Source organism: Rhincodon typus, chromosome 2, assembly GCF_021869965.1.
Source record: "Rhincodon typus isolate 14 chromosome 2, sRhiTyp1.1, whole genome shotgun sequence".
NCBI classification, from domain to species: Eukaryota; Metazoa; Chordata; class Chondrichthyes; order Orectolobiformes; family Rhincodontidae; genus Rhincodon; species Rhincodon typus.
In genome coordinates this window covers 42596717-42617842 of record NC_063333.1, presented here as the reverse complement: position 1 = coordinate 42617842, position 21126 = coordinate 42596717, and the positions used below count along the sequence as shown (strand labels likewise).

Genomic DNA, 21126 nt, shown 5'->3' with positions numbered 1-21126 from the left:
TTTTTACGCAGAGAGTGGTTGGAGTCTGGAATGCGTTGCCAGGGGCGGTGGGGAGGCAGATGTGATAAGGGCATTTAAAGGACTTTTAGGTAAGCACATGAATATGCAAGGAATAGAGGGGCATAGACCCAAGGCAGGCAGAAGTGATTAGTTTCATTTGGCGTCATGTTTGGCACAACATCATGGGCCAAAGGGCCCGTTCCTGTGCTGTACAGTTCTATGTTCTATATAAAGTTGTAGAAATGTTGTATGAAAATATGTAACTAGGAAAAAAAAGTTATGCTCATAATTATACTATTTCCTTTAACAGTTTAGAACTTTCACTGTGTCAGAAAGTTCAGCCAAGAAGGAAGTAAGGAATTTCAATGGTTGGCAAATGCTGCACAGAGGCAAAGCAGCCAGTACTAATACAATACTGACAAAAAAACCTGCTTGTGATTTTAGCTGTCGGTTGAAACAATTTGCTAGTGATTTACAAAACAAAGTAGTTGATTTACTTAATTATTCCTTCACAATATGTGACATATTATACAGGTTAATTGTGCCCTGACTATGTTGTACAACATTAAACATGATTCCAAAAGTATTATAAATTATGCATACACTTTTGCGATCCTATCACTCAATTCCAACCTTTCTCCAGATTCCCCATAAAACTAAGATAAACTTATGTTAACAGACGCATCTGAAAGCTCACATCTGTTTCAAATAAATTAATTTGGCAAATTTGTGGATAGCTGCTGACCATTTGTCAATGGATCTTTAGTTTACTAATTTTCTTCCAATAATGGAGTTGGAAACTCGCATTGAATCTAATACTAAATTGATCCTTATAGGTCATTATTGTCTTCAACCAATAATGCATGTATAATTGCATAAAATTGGGATAAAATGAAATTGCTCTGTCATTTGATTTAGTGTTCAGCTTGATATCGGTTAGCGCAAACAGTTTTTTGAGGTCTGCTATCTTGAATCATTTATTTTTGTGTAAACAAAATTTTATTTTGCAAATCAGCTGTTTTAATTGCTTACTTGAGTAAGTTAAATTGCTGATGCTATATCTTTTCCCAAAGATTCAGGATGGTCTTCCTTTAGCAGTTATTGATAAGAACTAAAATAATTAATGAAATGCTTATGTAGCCAACTTGCCATGTTGCCTGAATGACCCATAAGTCAGTAATGAATTGTAACAACAAAATTGTGTTTAGCAAGATGTAATAGTGATGGAGTTGATGACAAGTGCAAAGAGAGCTTTTCCATCCTATATCATCCGACTTTCCAAACTTTGTTTACTATAAGTTACGAAGAGGGTTTTCAGTATTTTCTGCACTGTTACTTTGGAATGGGTGAGCTTGTCCTTCTGACATGGTGTGCTTGCAAAATATTCCAGGCAGCAACAGGCTCACAGCCATCTAGATTTTCCCAGAAGCTGATGGATTAGCACTTACTGGAGCAGATCAGGCAGGAAGCTCCACTTGCGATGTGTTCAAAAAGATAAAGTTGTTACCCGAAGCACTGAAACTGATCTAGAAGTGTACGAGCTCCAGATTTAAATCTCATCAGTGCTATTGTGCTTCCAACCGAGTGTTTGTGGAAGTTCACGCTGATGATTCATTGAACTTTTTCACTTACGGCCAGCTTAGGGACTAAATGAACCAGTCAACTGCAAATTTGTTCAAAAGCAATTTTTCCAATTTAAGTGTTCACTAAAAGCCAGAGAGAACAATCTACTAGTTGATTCAATAACACTAATTTGCAATCACAAGTGCACATTACTCAGCTTTAATTCTACCTGATGGGGTCTTAATAGTAAATAATAATTTGGTAACATAATTGCCATTTGCCTCTGGAAGAAGACCCTCAGCATACCTGGTCCAGTCAGACACGAGCACTTGAGGGGTCGCCTGACCAAACCTCTCAGGCTAATGGGCACCATTGCCAAGCAGCTCCCTTCACCTCAGCTACACGACCAGAGATTGCATTGAAACATAGTGGGCAGGTGAGAAAGTAAAAATAAGCCTTTAGAGAGCACTTTGGTGGCGGTGACAAGTATCACACATGCATGAATTTGAATATGTTTGTCCTACATCTATTTGTTTGAGTTTCTGTGTACATCTGATTGTAATTGTGGTTGCATGATGTCCAATTCCACGTCCACAAAGTATGCACAATGGATTCCTTGAGATAACAAGGTGTAGAGCTGGATGAACACAGTAGGCCAAGCAGCATCAGAGGAGCAGGAAGGCTGACGTTTCGGGCCTAGACCCTTCTGCTCCTCTGATGCTGCTTGGCCTGTTGTGTTCATCCAGCTCTACACCTTGTTATCTCAGATTCTCCAGCATCTGCAGTTCCTACTATCTCTGAAACAATGGATTGCTTTCTGTGTTGAGATCCTGTTGCAGCATGTGGAAGCTTGAAAAACAAAGTATATCTGGGGCTGGTAGGAACTGCAGATGCTGGTGAATCCGAGACAACAAGGTGCAGGGCTGGATGAACACAGCAGGTCAAGCAGCATCAATTATATCTAGGGCTACCAGATCTGCTAACATTATTGCCTCTCCTTCTAAAACATCACTTTTTTTTTTGCTGACCTCTGTCATCAAAAGTGTTGGTATGAATGAGGTGATCAATGATGTGTAGGGCATGTGCAGCGCATAGGGAGCCAGTGCATTAGGATCACGCGGAATTAGGGAACATGCAGTTCTGTGACCAACACAGCGCATAGGTTTGTGTCTAATGCAGTTTCTCTTTACAAGTCCTCACATTGATGGGTCTTGTAGCCTCCTCCTTCACAGGTTGAGACACCCTGCGCACTCCAGGCATGGTCATAGCCTTTTCCCATCCCATTGTGTAATTTTGCATTCCAGCACGGTGGAAGGCGACAGTGAGCGTTCTTCAGCCAGTGGCTTCAGCCTTTGCTGCTACTTGTTGGTATGGCCACAAATATCCAGATGTACCTCGTGGTAGCCTTTGCTATGAACTGCATAGGCTTTGTCCTTCCCCAGGTCCTCAATCTACATAAGCATGAAGCTATCCACTTTTCCTCGTAGCCTCTGACATATGAGGTGGCCATGCCAGCTATGGTCATACACACAGACACATATCATGTATTCAAAATATATCAGAGTTTATATATAAGTGTATGGATCTGAGAAATGCCATGTTGGTTGTGAGAAGTTGGCAAATATTGGATGCCAATATCCGTGGGAGAGGGCTGCACACAGCTGGTAGCCATAGACCTTCTCCGGAGAGGCTAAACAATTTGTAAACTGTTCACAAGCAATAGTGAGCCAAAGTCACTAGGCACGTGCTCTCAATTTCATGTCGAGAATGCTCAAAGTCTAGCTTGTTTGATGAATTTGGTAAGATAAGAAGCTGAATATTAATGAGGTGAATTGCATTGTTTATATGTCATTTAGCAAGCTATAGTCTCCCTTAATTGACAACTTGTCCTACTTAGCGAGGAACTCACCTCACTGCTCACAAATGCATAAAAGATGCAGTGAGTTGCTCCTAATGTTGAAATGGACCTTGCCGGATATCGGGCCTGATTCTGCCACAAATCTCACCATAGATTGTGTTACTCAGGAACCCATAAGATTCTGCCATTGAACTACAAAAATGGTGGCATTCATTACATTTGGATACTTGTGGCTTTCAAAATACAGGTTCCATATGATTCTCACGATAATAAATTAATGCACATAGAATTTGAAAGCAATTTCCAGCCAACCATATATAAAAAAGGTAAAAGTTATTGGTTTTGTTGACCGGTGAAGAGGCTCTTTCTGCGATCCACACTTGAGTTTCTGCGGAATGAAGGTTAGTTTTCAGAAAATGTCCTTGTTTCTGAAAGTGAGAAATATCTGCTTCAGCTCAAAAACGATAATAGCAATTTTGTTTTACTATTTAGTCATTTTGTATTAAATATTCAACTCATATTACCAATTTTGTACGATGTAATGCAATGCAATTAATGAATTGAAATTGTTTTGCTGTGAAAGTATTTTGGAATTTGTCTATGCAATGTTACATTGGTTAAGATTAACAGTTTTTAAATCTGCAAACACACATTATTCTTTTGTTCACTTGTTTCGTGTTTTGTTTCATGCTGATTGCTAATTGCATATTGCAATCACTTTATTTTCCTGTTTATAATACTTAGCATTTTACAAGTTACCCCAAGAAATTGCGGTTTCTTTTCTTTCTTAATCTTTGGCACAGCTTTCCTCCCTTTTAAGGATCAGAGCAGTTTTAGTTGTTTGGAAACGGGAAGAGGAAAGGACTCCATTCATATTTTCACAAACATATCCTACATGTCTTTAGTCTCTATTTGTATGATTTTCTTCTTTGATGTAGAGGAAAATCTGCATTTTATATAGTGTTGTTCCTTGCTTGTGTTTGCAACAACTAAGACACTATCAAGATAAACTGTATATTGATATATAAATGTATACTAATTTTTAGCACAAGCGTAATATGTCTAGCTATTGTTTTTGGCAGGAAACGGTGATGGTGGGGGAAGGTACTGAACAGAGACAGGCCTTTCCATCCAGGAAATGAGGTTGAAAAGTGAAGGATGGGCTTGGGCTAGCTGTTGTATGCCATAGAAAATAGCAGAGACCTGGTACAAATCATCTACCCATCCTGCTACAGCAGAGTGTAATTATGATTTGAGACTGTACGTTCCTTATGTCTTGGAAATAAGGCCTATTATTGCTGAAAAGTTTCATTCATAGACTCAATATTAAAATTATTTTCTCTAGCATAATGAAATTCTCAAATTAATACCTATTCATCATCTATTTCTGTCAACATCTTAGAAATTCTAATTCATTTGTTTCACATGATATATACAAGTATGAATGATTACTTTTGAAAATCATATCACTCAGCTCATTTCTCATTTTGTGCAAGATTTTGACAAAGCATTTCCGTCATCCATGTTTTCTTCTTTTCTGTTCACTCATGGAGTATATGACTTTACTGGCAAAGGCTGTATATTGTTGTCTGTCCTTAATCCTCACAAAATGCTAGTGCTGGACCTTTTTGAACTACTGCAATCTCTACACGTTTTACATTCATAATGCTGTTAGGGAGGGAGTTCAGGACTTTGAGCCAGAGAGCGTGAAGACTGTTAGGAATGAAGCCCCAAGACTTTGACCCAGTGACAGTGAAGGAATGATGATATACTTGCAACTTAGAATGCCGTATGACTTGAAGGGCAACATGCAGGCTGTGGTGTTCCCAGCTACTCTTGAAGATCTGGGTGGTCTATGTCATGAGTTTAGAAAATGCTTCTGGAGAAGCCTTAGTGAGTTGCTGCAAAGCCTTTTATAGAAGGCACAAAGTGCTGACACTGTGATATTCAAGGAGGAATATTTAAGATGATGGTAGTTGGATGGTTTTATGTTTTAACTGAAGTGTCTTGAATCTCTAATCAAAGTACTTGAAGTATCAACCCAATGTCTTTTGTTTGACTGCTTGTGGCACATTGCACTGGAAGTAATGTTTTTATTAAGGTATGCTCCATTTTAGTAATTTTCAATCATATTCTCATTTATTTCAGGAGGAAATATTGAATAAAACCTTACAACTTCCACCCACCCCCATCCACAACATAAAATTCTTATATTTAATTATGGCATGAGCATGCTGGACTGACAATAAATAATGATTTTAAATACATGAACTTAATATTTAGCTGACTGTGGATGCAAATAAGTATGTGTTGCTTATTTTTATACCAGAAGAAGAAGACTTTCTTTTACTTTACACATAAATTAAATGCCTTCCAGGGATATACAGATTTAACAGTAAAACTTGTTTGTTTTTACAGCTAGTAGGTGTGGTATTTTATGGAAGAAAGATCCTTTAACAGGCACCTGCTACCAAATCAACTATAATTCAGCTCTAACATGGCATGAAGCAAGAAGAAGTTGTCAGCAACAGAATTCAGACTTGCTGAGTGTGACAGAGCTGCATACACAGACATACCTTACAGGTAACAAATCATTCAACAAAAATGTTTTTAAAATGTTATTCTCAAGCAAAACAAAGATGTCATGACCCATGACTAACAAGTTATTAATTTTATTGATTTTTTGCTGCAAGAATAGTCTCAAAGTATTAATTTGCAACAACCACATTCTTGAAAATCTTTCCAATGTCTATATTTTTAGGGCACATGTTTCAGTGCTGTTTCCTGTTTGAACAGTGACTATATATGTGTTTAAGGCATTTATTTAATTTAAATGAGATTCAGAAAATGTGGGAAATGAAGGTGAAACTTTTATTTCTAATTATCATGCAGTAAGGATTGTTGATGAGAGAACTGCTATTACTGTAACCTCAGCCAGTTGTTGAATTGCATCCAGTAGATTAAACATACTGGACAAGTTTGAGCTCTGCAAAGATAGGCAGCATCAATAGGATGTTTAGAATACATTTGAGTTGAATTTCTGAGGAAGTTGTGACTATGCATGTTTATCTGTATGAATCCCAAATAGACACTTGTCAAAGTTTCATACAAGAAATTACTAGCAAAACTGAAAGCATACGGATGTGAATCTAATCATGTCACATCATTTGATAACAGATTCAGAGTTAGGAGATGATGCATATATGACACATGCAATTAGTGGTATGTAACCAGGTAATGGTCCATTTTCACCTGCATTTGGGCCTCAACTTTCACCATAGCTATTAATGACTTGGATTCAGGAATGCATTCACGTTTGTAGCTGGAAATAAGTTAGGAAGCAGGGAAAATTGTGCATTCCACCCTTATCCCAATTTATTTCCTTCTGAAGTTTTTGTCCAAGGCTCTATCACCTCTAGTTGCCATGGAAAGAGTGCAACAAAAGTTCACCAGAATAATTGTTGGGATCGCATATCGTTATGTAAGGAGATAACGGGTCAACTGGGTCGCTATTTGCTAGAATGAAAAAAATGGGAGGGAGAGTCTCACGAAAATTATAAAATTCCAACAGAGCGAGACAGACTGGTTGCAGCGATAAAGTTTTCCCTGGCCATGAGGCTCAGCACAAGGGGTTATTGACTCAGGAAATGGAGTAGATTGTGCAGGACTGAGACGAGGAGAAATTTCTTCACTCAGAGGGTGGTGAACTTGTGGAATTTGCCACACCAGACTGTGGAGGCTAGGTCATTATACATATGTAGCCAAAAAAAAGATTTTCCAGATACTACTGGTGTCAAGGATTTGGCGTTGAGATAGAGGATCAACCATCATCATATTGAACGGCAGGGTAGGCTTGATGCTTTGAATGACCTATTCCTGCTCCTGTTCTCTATGTTTCTATATTCTAAGTTTTTAAACTTGACAGTTGCAACACAATTTTGGCTAGCCCTTCACATTCTACCCTCTGTTAACTGGAGCTCACCAGTACTCTGCTGGTAGTGTCTTAACTTTCATAAAGTCTTCATCACCTATCACCCCCTGCTCTCACTGGCTAAATTGACTCCTGGGTGGACAAGTCATGACTTTTAAATTCTCATCTTTGTTTTCGAATCCCTCCATGTTTTTTGTCCTCCCTATCTCCTCTACTCCACAATTCTCTGAGATATCTGCACATCATCCAATTCTGGCTTCAAGTGCATCCCCAATTTTAATTGAGCCATCCTTGATATCCATGCCTTCCACTGCCTGTACCCTAAGTTCTGCAATTTCCTCCCGAAACCTTCCTGTCTCTCTACTATTTTTCCTGCTTCTGAGTCAAATGTAGCCACAATAAATATCAGAGGAGATATCTATTAATCCCAGTTCTCAGCTGGGAGTCCTGCGTTATCTTCTCCTTTGAAGAAAGTAAGTAGAGAATTCTGAGTGTGAAAAAAGATTAGGTGAACGGGGTGTGGATTCATAGAGGCTGACTGTGAGGATAAGATGTTATGAAATGAAGACATGTATTAGCATCAAGCATCAGCTGTTCATACAGTGATATGAAGTGTCTACAGAGAGTGAAGAATGAATGAATCTGGAAGGGATACCACTTGAAAGTTTTATAAGTTATGTCCGCATTTATTTCAAAGGGAATGAGTATAAAAATAGGGAGGGCTTGATAAAATGTACAAGGCACTAGTTGGACCGCAGCTGGAATACTGTGAACAGTTTTGGGCCCCTTATGTAAGGAAAGATATACTGCATTGGAGACAGTCCAGAGAGGGTTCGCTGGGTTGATACGAGGTAGAGGGTGATGTCTTTTGAGCAGTGTTTTGAGTAGATTGGGCCTGTCCTTATTGGAGATGCTAATATTATAGCTTGGTTAAAATAAACTCACAATAAAGCCCATTTCAATTTCAAACTAATTATTATCTCCCCTGTCCAAGCAAGTACATTGACTTAAAATTTACCTTGTGTGTCTCATGCTGGCTATTGGCACAAGGAGTCCGATTACATGTTCATTTAATTATATTTAATTCTCAAATTTCCAACTATAATTTCCGAATATGTTTTATTAATTCCTTATGAATAGTGTGTGAAAATTTCCTTAATAAAAAGAAGAATGTGTATTTATACAGTGCCTTTTATGACTCTAGGAGTATCATATTGTTTTACATCCAATGAAGTTTCACGATGAAATTCATCTATTTAGCTTGTATTCTTTGGTGTCAAGACATGGGTATTATGAATTGCATATTTTATGGTTAATGATTTGCACACAGTATTGAGATTTAAAATGTGCCAAAACTACTTTATTGCTAAATAATATTCAGGCTAGTGCTCTCGATTGAGGAGAATGCTGTTAATGTAGTGTACATGGATTTGTCAAAGGCATCTGATAAATTTCCACACAACAGATCTGTGAACAAAGATAGGCCTTATGGAATAAAAAAAAGAATAGCAACATGAACATAAAATTGGCAGTATGATAGGGAACAAATGGTTAATAGTTAATGGCTGTTTTTTGGGTTGGACAAAATTTTATGGTTGAGCTCCCTAGCAATTGGTGTTATGCCCTTTGCTGTTTCTGATATAGGTTAAAGACCTAGACCCTGATGTATAGACCCTGATGTACAGGGCACAATTTCAAAATTTGCTTTCAGTCCAAAACTTGGAAGTATTGTTTACTGTCAGGTGAATCATATAGAAACTTCAAAAACACATTGACAAGTTAGTGGAATAGACAAGTGGTACTTAGGGTACTGCATCACATTTGAGGGAGGCTGTGAAGGAACTGGAGAGAGTGCAGGATAGATACACTGGAATGGTTCAAAGGAAAAAGAACTCAAGTTACATATGTAAATTGGAAAAGTTGGGGAATCTTTCCTTGGAGAAAAGAACTTGAGAGGAGATTTGATAGAGGTATTCAAAACCTTGTGGAGTCCAAAGAGAGTAGATAGGAGAAGCTACACCAATTGGTGGAAGAATCAAGAACGAGAGATCACTGAAGTAATGGCAACATAGAAAAAGCTTTTTCACAACGTGAATGGTAAGGATCTGGAAGGCATTGCCTTAAGAGTGTGATGGTTGCAGCTTCAATAAAGACAATCAAAGGGAAATTAGGTCGTCATTTGAAAAGGAAGAACTTGTACGTCTGAGGGGAGAAAGTTAGGCAGTGACACTGAGTGAATTGCACCTTTGGAAAGCCTGTACAGACTGGGCTCAATGACTTCCTTTTGTTTCGTAATCATTCTGTGATTTTCTGTATCCAATCCTGGTCATTTGCAATGCTAAATACTCAAATGTCCCAATATTGATGTCACCACCCTGTTTAAAATTTTGGCAGCAAGTTTCATTTCGTGAAATTGCTTCCAGCCAACCTTTAAGCTGAATGACCTGTAACCTCACTTATTGGAACGCTGTTGATATGAGTTTCTTAGACAGTATAAAAGGAAGCTAGTGTTGTACCTTGCTTTTATTGACCACCTGCATTTTCTGTATCTCCTGTCTTCTTAAGCTTGGGTGTTGTCATTCTCATTCTTCTGTGTGCCATTTCTTCTTAGCTTTGGGTTAATTAATACTAATTGAAGCTGCTGTTGTTTTCCTTGGCAATTCTATGAGTTAAGATCAACCCTTTGTCTACCACTCTGAGAGTTTGTGCAAACATTAGTTATTTCCAGTTTTCAGCTTTGTCTAGGGGTTAGAAACTTCATCACATACATATCCATGTTGTTAGTTAGCAGAATGTATTCAATTTCACTGTAACACTAATATCTGTCATTTCTTCCTTAGGCTGCCACTGGCCCTACTTTGGCTAAGATTCTTGCTGTCTTCCTTGTTCCAGGAAATCAGTTGTCCCAAAACATGAGATAGGATGATGATATGAGTAACCATTCTCTGCAATGTGTTTATCTTTTATTTAGGACTAATGAATAATATTGGCACATCACTTTGGATAGGACTAAATAGCCTGGATCTTGATAGAGGGTGGCAATGGAGTGATCAAAGGCCCTTCAGATACTTGAACTGGGCTCCTGGTAAGTAATGGGAACTTTACAGTGTGAAAAGAAACAGAAATCAAAATGATAAACAATTCTTGAGCAGATTGCCTGTGCCCTAGAATTCCTGGGCTCAAGAGGTCATAAATGTTACAGGCACATTGAGTATCAATAGATTTGTGCCTCATATAATTGGATGTCAGTCTTGCTTTGGATTAACCCTATTTGTGGAGAACCAGGTAAGTTGATATTTCAGAGCTCTCGGCAAGCAATGTACAGTAAAATTTGAAAATAAAGGTAAGTGGATTTTAAGGTTGGGTAGGTTAGGGGATTGTGATAAACTAATACCATTTACCATCATCATTCCTCTAAACAGAACACAACTTCAGGAAGTTGAACATGCACAGAATAATGTGGAAATCCTGAAGTTTTGGTCTATCACTCATGGTTCAGATAGAGGTTGCTGTACGCTGTACCCTTCCTCAGACCTGCAACTCATTGAAATCAGTACAAATTTTCACACACCCATCCCATATCCCTCTTAAAATTCATTATAAGTAATAACTTGTCCAATCATGGTTTCAACAGTGCTGAGATCAATGACATTTGACAAACAACAGAATAGCTCAGAAATATTAATTTTATATGCATGGAGTGTTGTTAAAAAACTGACTTATTAATCAGATCATTGCTGGAAGTCAGCTCAAGTATCTACGGGAAGTTGGGTGCCTTTCAGACGTCTGGGTCTTAAAGTCCACCAGTCAAGAAAGTATAAAAACCAGAAGAACTGTGGATGCTGTAAATCAAAAACAAAAACAAAGCTGCTGGAAAAGCTCAGCAGGTCTGGCAGCATCTGTGGAGGGAAAAACAGAGTTAACGTTTCGGGTCCAGTGACCCTTCTCAGAACTGATGCTGCCAGACCTGCTGAGCTTTTCCAGCAACTTTGTTTTCATTATTCAAGAAAGTATGTTTACTTTCATTTTTCTTCTGAAGTTGGGGGCCATAGGAAGAGGAAGGTCAAAGGCAAGGGTGGGAGTTGGTTAGCAGAATCTCATTTTCCTCATAAGTGGTTCCAATTGCCCCCAAGTTGGGGAAAGTTCCTAATGCCGTGAATAACTTCAGGAAGACTTCCCGATCATTAAATCCTTTGAGATATAGGCTAATATTAATTTTCTTTCCCTATAACTTAGTAAACTTTAATGCAAACTTTATGTAATTCATGCCTCTAATCCCAATGTACAACAGCTTTCTGCATTCTTTTCCCATTTAAATAATATTCACCTCCTCTTTTCTTCCCACATAAGTACACAAGCTCATTTTTCCACATGACATTCCATTTGCTGAAGTTTTGCCCACTCATTTAACCAATCCATATCTATCTATAGATTCTTTGCGTTGTCCTTTCCACTTGCATTCCCATTTATGTTTGTGTCATATGCAAGCTTGTTGATGGTGAAATTACTCTGTCTTTCCTTCTTTGCGAACTCAAGGACATCCATCATCTGAACCGGAGCATTCATGTGTGGTTATGAATCCTTTAATGGGAGCCAAGTGGGAAAACAAGGCTTGTTCTCTGAAACTGGGATATATTTGTCAGAATGATATTGGAAACAGAAGTTCTTCCACAACTGTTGAAGGTTAGTCCTGTTGTGTGTATAACCATTTGAGAGTAATATGACATGTGCTGTTTAAACACAGAACAACAAATTTCAACGACTGCAAAAGGTTGATACAGACAGAAGATGTTTCCAAGATTTTACTTTGAGTTAAGAATTCCTGCTTCTGTTAGTGTATTGCTCAGGAAGATTTCTTTTCAGAACATATTTTAAGTTTAGCTAGCAATACCAAAGAGCAGTAATTTTTATTAGCATATTTATATTTTGGCGTGGTTTTCCCTCCAAGATGGTGTAACCTTGGTGGAAGATTGATGAAGCTACCACAGAAACATTATAAAATGGCTGAATAAGAACACTTATGCCATTTCTCCTAGAGTTCTACTGGTCATCTGCCAGTGTAACATTAGGAGGCTGGGAGAAACCCTGTGGAATTTAAATCAACATTGTTATCAATAAGTAAACAGAAGTTCTTCTCACATAGGTTTATTTATTGTATTCATCCCTGAGGTATGAGTATCACTGGCAAGGCCAGCATTTATGATCCATCCCTCATTGACCTTCAGAAGCTGACAGTAAGCCACAACATTGAAGCACTGCTGCTCACCTGCACTGCTGCACTTTACACCAAAACTATCAGAAGGAAACACATGATTTTGACCCAACAGTCGTGAAGGAATGCTAACATAGTTTCAGGATGCATATGGCTTGGTGGGAAACTTGCAAGCGATGATGATCCCATGAGACCGTTTTCCTTGTCCACCTAGATTGTAGAAGTCTTGGGTTTGAAAGGTGCTATTGAACGAGCCTTGGTGAATGGCTGCAGTACATTTTGCACCAAGTGTCATTATGCACCGGTTGGGAGGGAATGTATTAGATGAGGAATAAGATGTTGATTGAATGGGATTCTTTGCCTTGTATGATGTGAAGGTGTCTAGGTGTTATTGAAGCTGCACGTTCCAGTAAGTGGAGATTATTCCATCACTCTCTTGATTTGCACTTTGTAGCTAGTAACTAGATTTTGGGCAGGCAGGAGGTGAGTTCATTTCAACAGAAGTCTCTCTGATCTGGCCTAATGTCCACATAATTTAAATGGCAGAGCTATTTAAATTTCTGGTCAGTGATAACATCATAGAATATTGATGGTGAGTTATTAACCCTAACCCTAAACCTATTGCAATTGGAATGCTATTGAATGTCTTGGAGAAATTAGACAGGAACTTTCAGAAGTTGATTGGGGGAGGCTATTTGCAGTTAAAGCGATGGTTGGGCAGTAAAAGGCCTTTAAAAATGAAATAACGAGAGCTCAGAGACGGTATGTTCCTGTTAGTGTGAAGGGCAAGGCTGGTAGGGTAGGCAATGCTGGATGAGTAGAGAAATTGAGGCTCTGGTCAAAAAAAAATTATGGACAGCTAGGATCAAGTGAATCCCTAGAGGAGTATAAGGGCAGCAGGAGTATACTTAAGAGGGAAATCAGGAGGACAGAAAGGGTACGTGAGATAGCTTTGGTAAATTGAGTTAAGGAGGATCTGAAGAGATTCTATAAGTACATTAAGGGCAAAAGACTAACTAGGGAGAGAATCAGGCCTCTTAAAGATCAACGTGGGTGTCTCTGTATGGAACGACAGGAGATGGATGAGATATTAAATGAATATTTCATGTCAGTATTTACAGCGGAGAAGGATATGGAAGCTATGCAACTTGGGGAAAAAGTAGTGAGCTCTAGAAGAGAGTTCGGTGGTGCAGTGGACAGTGAAGATGATTATCGCAGAGTACAATAGGATCTTGATCAGATGAGCCAATGGGCTGAGGAATTTAAATTAGATAAATGTGAGGTGTTGTATTTTGTACAACAAATCAGGGCAGGATTTATGCAGTTAATGAAAAGGTCCTGGGGTGTACTGTTGAACAAAGAGACCTAGGGGTGCAGGTGCAATAGCTCCTTGAAAGTGGAGTTGCAAGTAGGCAGGATAGTGAAGAAGGCATTTGTCGTGCTTGCCTTTATTGTTCAGAACATTGCGTAAAGGAGTTGGGATGTCATGTTGTGGCTGTACAGGAAATTTGTTAGGCCACTTTTAGAATATAGTGTACAATTTTGATCACCCTTCTATAGGACAGATGTTGTTAAACTTAAAAAGGTGCAGAAAAGGTATACGAGGATGTTACCAGGACTGGAGTGTTTGAGTTTTAGGGAGAGGCTGAATAGGCTGGAGCATCGGAGGCTGAGGCGTGACCTTATAAAGGTTTATTAAATCATGAGGGGCATGGATAGGATGAATAGCCAAGAGCTTTTTCCTAGGGTAGAGCAGTCCAAAACTAGAGGATGTGGTCTAAGATGAGAGGGGAAAGATTTAAAACAGACCTGAGGGGCAATACTTTCATGCAGAGGGTGGTGCATGTATGGAATGAGCTGCCAGAGGAAGTGGTGGGGGCTGGTACAATTGCAACATTTAAAAGGTTGCTTCAATATTGGAGGAGTTGTGAATGGTACTGAACAATATAAGTCATCAGTGAACCTCCCCACTTTTGACCTTATGATAGAGGGAAGGTCATAACTGATGCTTCAGATGCTTCAGCTAAGGACATGACCCTAAAGAATACTGAAATAATGTCCTGTGGTTGACGGGATTGTCTTCCAACAACCTCAGCCAGAATCTGCAGCTGCAAGCAGTAACATGCTGTGGTTTGAAATTTTCGAAGTTATATAGCAGTCTCAAATTCTACAAACTTATAACAGCTTGCATAAATCATTGCTCCTTCCCATCGTACAAACCCAGAATGTAATAGAATGTACTCAGTGCACGTTGTGCAGTTTTGCATTTCACATCTGCAGGAACACAGCTCTGCAGAATTTCACTGATTGATATTTAACCATAGGTGACAACTTGCTTGGTCATAATTTTTACAAATTTGTTGTGCATATTGATTTTGAAACACTGTTTTTTATTTGTACCTCCCAAAATCTATTTTCTTGTCCTTCAAATACTTCCCTCAATACACAACTACAGATTTTTATTCTTTTATTTTATTCACTAGTGGGATGTGGGAGTTGCTGATTGGCCAGCATTTCTTGCCCATCCCTATTTGCCCTTGAGAAGGTAATGAACTGCTTTCTTGAACTGCTGCAGTCCTCCTGCTGTAGGTTGACACACAAAGTCCTTAGGCAGGAAGTTCTAGATGGACTAAAATGCCTAAAGATGACCTTTCACAATAGATATGAGAAAGAGATAAACTGTATGTACCAAATGTAAACGTGCATTTTGTTTAAATTTTAATGAATATTGAACATAGAATACATCTTTCCCTATTGACTTGATCCATATAGAAGCAGATACTCTGTTTTATCCAGATTCTCTCTGTTGCAAAACTAATGTCATTTTATATTATTGTCTCATATTTTTCTTTATTGCTGGTGTCATAGCTTTTGTGTGGGATATGTGTCATGTTCTGTTTTCTTTCTCTATTGCTGAGTATTTCAGGTACCAAGACAACAGACTGAGAGAATGGTAAACTAGACACAGAGCCATATTGGTTCCTCAGAATAGAAGTCCATTTGGCCCATCTTAATTGTGCAGGCTTTTTGCCAGAGCACCTCAAACTAATCTTACTCTTTTCCACCTTCCTTAAAAATCTATCTTCTTGTGCCTCAAATACTTCTCTCAATTTTTGTCAAAGCAAGCTATAGCTTCTGCTTCAACCTTGACAAACCAACTGATGCTTCAACAACTGACATTTAAAGAATATCTCTTTACCTCCTCACTCTTTTGGTAATGATTTTAAATTGATGATCTCTTATTATTAAATCCCAAAACCAGAAGTAATTTTAGTTACTCTAACAATGTATTTTCTACTTTCAGCATCTCAAGTCTCTTCTCATGTCTGTGGTTTGCCATCTCTGGTGTTATCTCAATTGATATTGCTTCTCTTCATGTTCTATCCTTTCGAAAGTAGGTCACCTATGTTACACAAAGCACTCTAGTTGCAACTTTAGCAATATTTAGAATTGTTGCAAGATCAGCTAGTAATCAACAGTTCTAAATTAATTGTGTTTGCTAAGGATGAAGGAAGGAAACAGGAATATAAATAATACAAAGCATGGGATCAACAAATAGAGGCAGGGGATACAAGGCAAGGATTCCCTAATGCTGACTACAACATAACTGTCAACGTTTTGGAGAATCCTGGCTTTGTTCATATCTATATTGAATCACATCCAAGTCATTATGAGTAATCCCTGAACTGGCCACATGTTCTTTTCTTAAAGGATATTATTTCATTAGAAACAGTTCATCGAGGGTTCACTCAACTGATTCGTAGAATGAAGTGATTTTCTTATGAGGAAAAGGTTATGCCTATTGTCATTGGATTTTTATAGACTAAAAGATGACATTATTGACACACGGTTCCTGGGGGAACTTGATAGGATGGATGTTGAGAAAATGTTTCTCCTTGTGACAGAGTTCACAATATTATAAGGGACACATTATAAACATTCGGCATCTCCCATTTATGTTGGAGATGCACATGTATTTTTCTCTCAGAGAGGCATTAGTCTGTGGATTTCTCTTCTCCAGACAGCAGTGGAGGCTGACCTGGGCTCTTGAATATTGAATATTGAAGGCTGAGTTTGGTTGATTTTTGATTAACAAGGGAAGAAAGAGTTATGGGTAACAGACAGTAAAATGGAGTCGAGGTCACAATCAAATCAGTTATGATCGTATTGAATTGCAGCGCACGCTTGAAGGGCTGAATGGTCTACCCCTGCTCCGAGATCCTGTGCTCTTCATTCACATTCTGTTTTTTATCTGTACGGAATATATAGAGACACCTAGTTATATATTATTAACTGATTCCTTGGAAAGTTCTCCAGCTTGGAATTCAATAGCATCATATCCATTTGAAAGAGTTCTACCTTAAGTGTAACAATGCCACTTGTAGGTTTAGATTAATTTCAACAAAGATTAGAGGAATGATACAATTACAGTGAGAGTGAGCACTGATTTATGCAGCCTAGTTCTAAACAAAAGATGCTTGACCAATAAGCAACAGCACAAGTAACAAAAAAATAATTCAGGTAACCTTTAGTCCATATGATGTAGGAGCAGAATTAGGCCATTCAGCCCATCCAGTCTGCCCTACCAATGAAATCATAATTTATCTGCTAATCTGCAACTCCACTTTCCTGCCTTTTCCCCATAACGCTTCGTTCCCTTACTGATTAATAACTTGTCTATCTTGGCCTCGAATATACTTAATAGCCCAGCCTGAACAGCCCTCTGCATAAAGAATTTCACAGATTCACTTTCCTCTGAGAGAAGAAATTTCTCCTCATCTGGGTCTTAAATGAGTGACCCCTTTTTCTGAGATTATTCCCTCTGAGTCGAGAGTTTCACACAAGACGAAACAATCTCTGCATTTACTCTGTCATGTCCCTTAAAATTTAGAATGTCACAATAATGTAGCCTGCTATACTTCTAAACTCCAATCAGTACAGGTCCAACTGACTAAACCTCTCCTCAAAAGACAGTCCCTCCCAACATGGTATCATAGAGAATCTGTTCTGGACTATCTCCTATGCCATATATCCTTCCTCGGATAAGTCTCCCAAAACTGTTCACAGTCTTCCAGCTATGGTCTGAATAAGGCCTTGGATAGTTTTTTAAAGGTCTCCCCATTTTTATACTCCAGTACCTTTGAAATAAAGGCAAATATAAATTGCAGATTCAAAATATATCAAATATATCACTGATATTTTAGAAATTTGCAAGCATTTGGAGAGTTGAGATCATTAGATTGACTATGTGCTTTTCATTGATACTAACAGAGACACTAGTTAGAGCTGGTTTTAAACAGGATCACATGGCCATAGTCCTTTGGGAATACGTGGTGCCATTAAAGCTAAACTCAACTGTATGGAGTGGCTAAGTCCACGACTTCAATGAATACAGATTCAGGCAATGGCAGTGAATCTAGATTACCATGATACAATGGCATGCTGCATTTGTTTATGGCTTCCTTGAGTATCACTTTAATGAATAGACTAGAAAATGTGCACTGATTGCATGGACACATCATTGCTATCAAGTCCTTTTGGCCTAGGTTAAGGAATTCTCCAACTTGTATGTGAAACACTCACATAGAACTGGTTGTCGTAGCTCGTTTAACCATTTGGAAAATTCATGTTGTGCGGAACAGTTATCGATAAGATGGGGATGCAAGGGGTTATGTGTGGCTTGGGCAGCCCATTCATATGTGGATGCAGTGAACTGTGAGAATGAATCATATCATCCAATGTTTTCATCAGTTTCTATGAGAAACATGCCTTTGATGGAATGATTTCTAACCCCTTACCTCTTGCATATTTCCAGTAAATAGAAATTGGGAAAAGTCATTAAAAAAAAGGAAATGAGGGTGCATTAGTGAAAGCATATCCTTTATTCATTCATGGGATGAGGAACGTCACTGGCTAGGCAGCATTCATTGCCCATCTCTAATTGCCCAGAGGGCAGCTAAGAGTCAACCACATTGCTGTGGGTCTGGAGTCATACATAGGGCAGACCAGATAAGGATGGTAGTTTCCTTCCTTCAAGAACATTAGTGGACCAGACGGGTTTTTCCCTGACAATTGACAATGGGTTCACGATCATTAGGTTCAAATTCCACCATCTGCGTTGGTGGAATTTGAACCCAGGCCCCCAGAACGTTATCTGAGCCTCTGGATTAACAGTCCAGCAATAATACCACTAGGCCATTGCCACCCCTTATTGTTGCCTCCCCTTGTATAGTGAGTACAATGTGCTTACTAGTCAAGCAAATTTTTGAGGGCATTAAAATAGAAATTGGAACAAATCAAGGACATAATAAAGAAAGAAAAACAAGAGAATTTGAATTATTTCAGCACCTTTCATAATCTTTAGGTGTGCCAGAGCACTTTAACACCCCATATTGTTACAGCACCTTCAATATTTTAAAGAGTCAATGTTGTAATGTACTAAATGCAACAGCTAATCTCATGAACAGCAGTCTGATAAAGAGCAGATAATCCATTCTTAATAAGTGATATCAGTTAAAAGATACATGTGAACCGGGACATTGGAGACCTGTCCACATTTTCTTCAAAATGGTGTTGTTGAATTTTTGCATGTGCACCTGAGAGAGCAGATGTGCTTAAGTTAATGTCTCATGATCACTGGAGAATCTGATTCTGTAGTATTGTCTGCAGTTTTGGTTATGGTCTGAAAATGGATGTAGATAAATTAGAATACATTATAGGAGGAGAACTCAGGGTGAGTACAGACTTTAGTGGACTACATTATGGAGGAATGCTCAAGCTGTAGAATTAATTTTGACAGAAAAATGGAAATAAAACTAGGTGAAACTTTCAATAAAAATGTATAAGGTTCTGTTTGCAAGTTGTTTAATTTGGGTAGTAACTGTGGTACTAGAATGTACATTAGTGTACGAGATTACCAAAATCCACGTGACAGCTATTGGCATTTCTCCCCATCTTTGCATTTGTAACAGCAACTGGATTTGTGTGAGGCCTTTGAAATATTTAAGAAGTTACTTTGTTGTTAGATAAATCCAAGTGTTACTTTTTGTAATTGAATAATTCCCTGGTTGTAGGGGAAGGAATATAAGGGCTATTTTCAATCAGATCCATATGGAGTGGTAGCCCACTGTGTCCAAATGGTGTAAGTGGATTATATGCCTCCTCAGCTTTTTAATGAGGAAATATCCATTCTTCGATTTCTATTCATAATGCTGTTAGGCTTTGAGAGTATTTGTGTTGAAAAGGAACCACGGATTTCTCTGTACATTAATGTCCTTACTTTCTTTTTCCTCCTTATTTTTCCATTCCTTATCTGGTAAAAAAAACACTCACCCGAAACGTCAAATATTTGTGAGGTTTTTCATATCAATTCAGCAAACATTTGTGATTAGTCGATATCATATTCAAAGCCTGAATGTGTCTTGTTTTCTCATAAGTTGATTGCAGAAATAGATACCCAAACTAAATGTTTCCCTCAATTATACTGGAATATTGAGGCCAATAGATTTCCCTGAATACCATTAAATCCAGGAACACTTCATTTAGTATAGACTCTGGATTAAAACAGATATTTACAGTTTAAACTCACTGGATCATTGGAAAACTCTTTCTTTTCTTATATTTGTTGTTCTATCATTAATGTAGAATAAATGCAACACAACCCGAGAGGTTTCTTCAATTGTTTCCACACTTATAGACATTATTTCTGATAATCAATGCATGTGCCTTCTATGCTGCTTTATGGATAGTAACTGCACCCTCAAGGATATAATCACCTGCTTACACATCAACACAAAGCAAACTAAAAATGTACACAATAAAATCAGTAGCGTGAGTGGCTGACGGAAATATAGGTTCAATGAATTTGCCTTTGAATTCAATGTCTTTGTTGTGCGATGACATGTGTTGGACTTAAACTAAATTTGACTTTGTCTTTCAGTGAGTGATGCACCCATGTCGTGCCCAAAAGGATGGCAGTCATACGCAGGTTATTGCTATAGCCTGCGCAGAGATCGCAAGACGTGGCAACAGTCTTTGTCAGCCTGTCGAAAGGAGGAAGGAGACTTAGTCAGCATTCATAATATTGAAGAACATAGCTTTATCATCACCCAGCTTGGATACTGTGAGTACTAAATACTGTAACTTTGATTTTCTACAGAAATTGAATATTTGAGGGAATTATAATAAGCAGCTGCTCCCTTTATATTTGATGGGCAGAAATTGAGAAGGTAGGGGTCTACAGCACTGAAAAAGTCCCTTCAGCTCATTGAGTCTATGCTGGTCAAAAGAAGCACCTACCTATTCTAATCCTATTTTCCAGGACTTGGCCTATAACCTTGTATTCCTTGGCGTCACAAGTGCACATCTAGATACTTGCTAAATGTTATGAAGGTTTCTGCCTTTACCATCATTTCAGGCAGTGACTTCCAGATTCCCACCACCCTGCTTAAAACTATACCCCTTGGTCATTGAGATAACAAGGTGTAGAGCTGGATGAACACAGCAGGCCAAGCAGCATCAGAGGAGCAGGAAAGCTGACGTTTCAGGTCTGGACCCTTTCTG

General features: G+C 38.4%; 1 protein-coding gene across 1 annotated transcript in view; it reads left to right on the top strand.

Moving 5' to 3' along the window:
• The window catches only part of mrc1a (mannose receptor, C type 1a), a 134725-nt gene that overhangs the window by 23877 nt on the left and 89722 nt on the right, over nucleotides 1-21126 (top strand). Inside the window, exons 4-7 of the mRNA XM_048610831.1 lie at nucleotides 5840-6004; nucleotides 10324-10437; nucleotides 11889-12035; nucleotides 20504-20686. Coding sequence (XP_048466788.1) covers nucleotides 5840-6004; nucleotides 10324-10437; nucleotides 11889-12035; nucleotides 20504-20686 — 609 coding nt within the window. The remainder of the gene's footprint in view (nucleotides 1-5839; nucleotides 6005-10323; nucleotides 10438-11888; nucleotides 12036-20503; nucleotides 20687-21126) is intronic.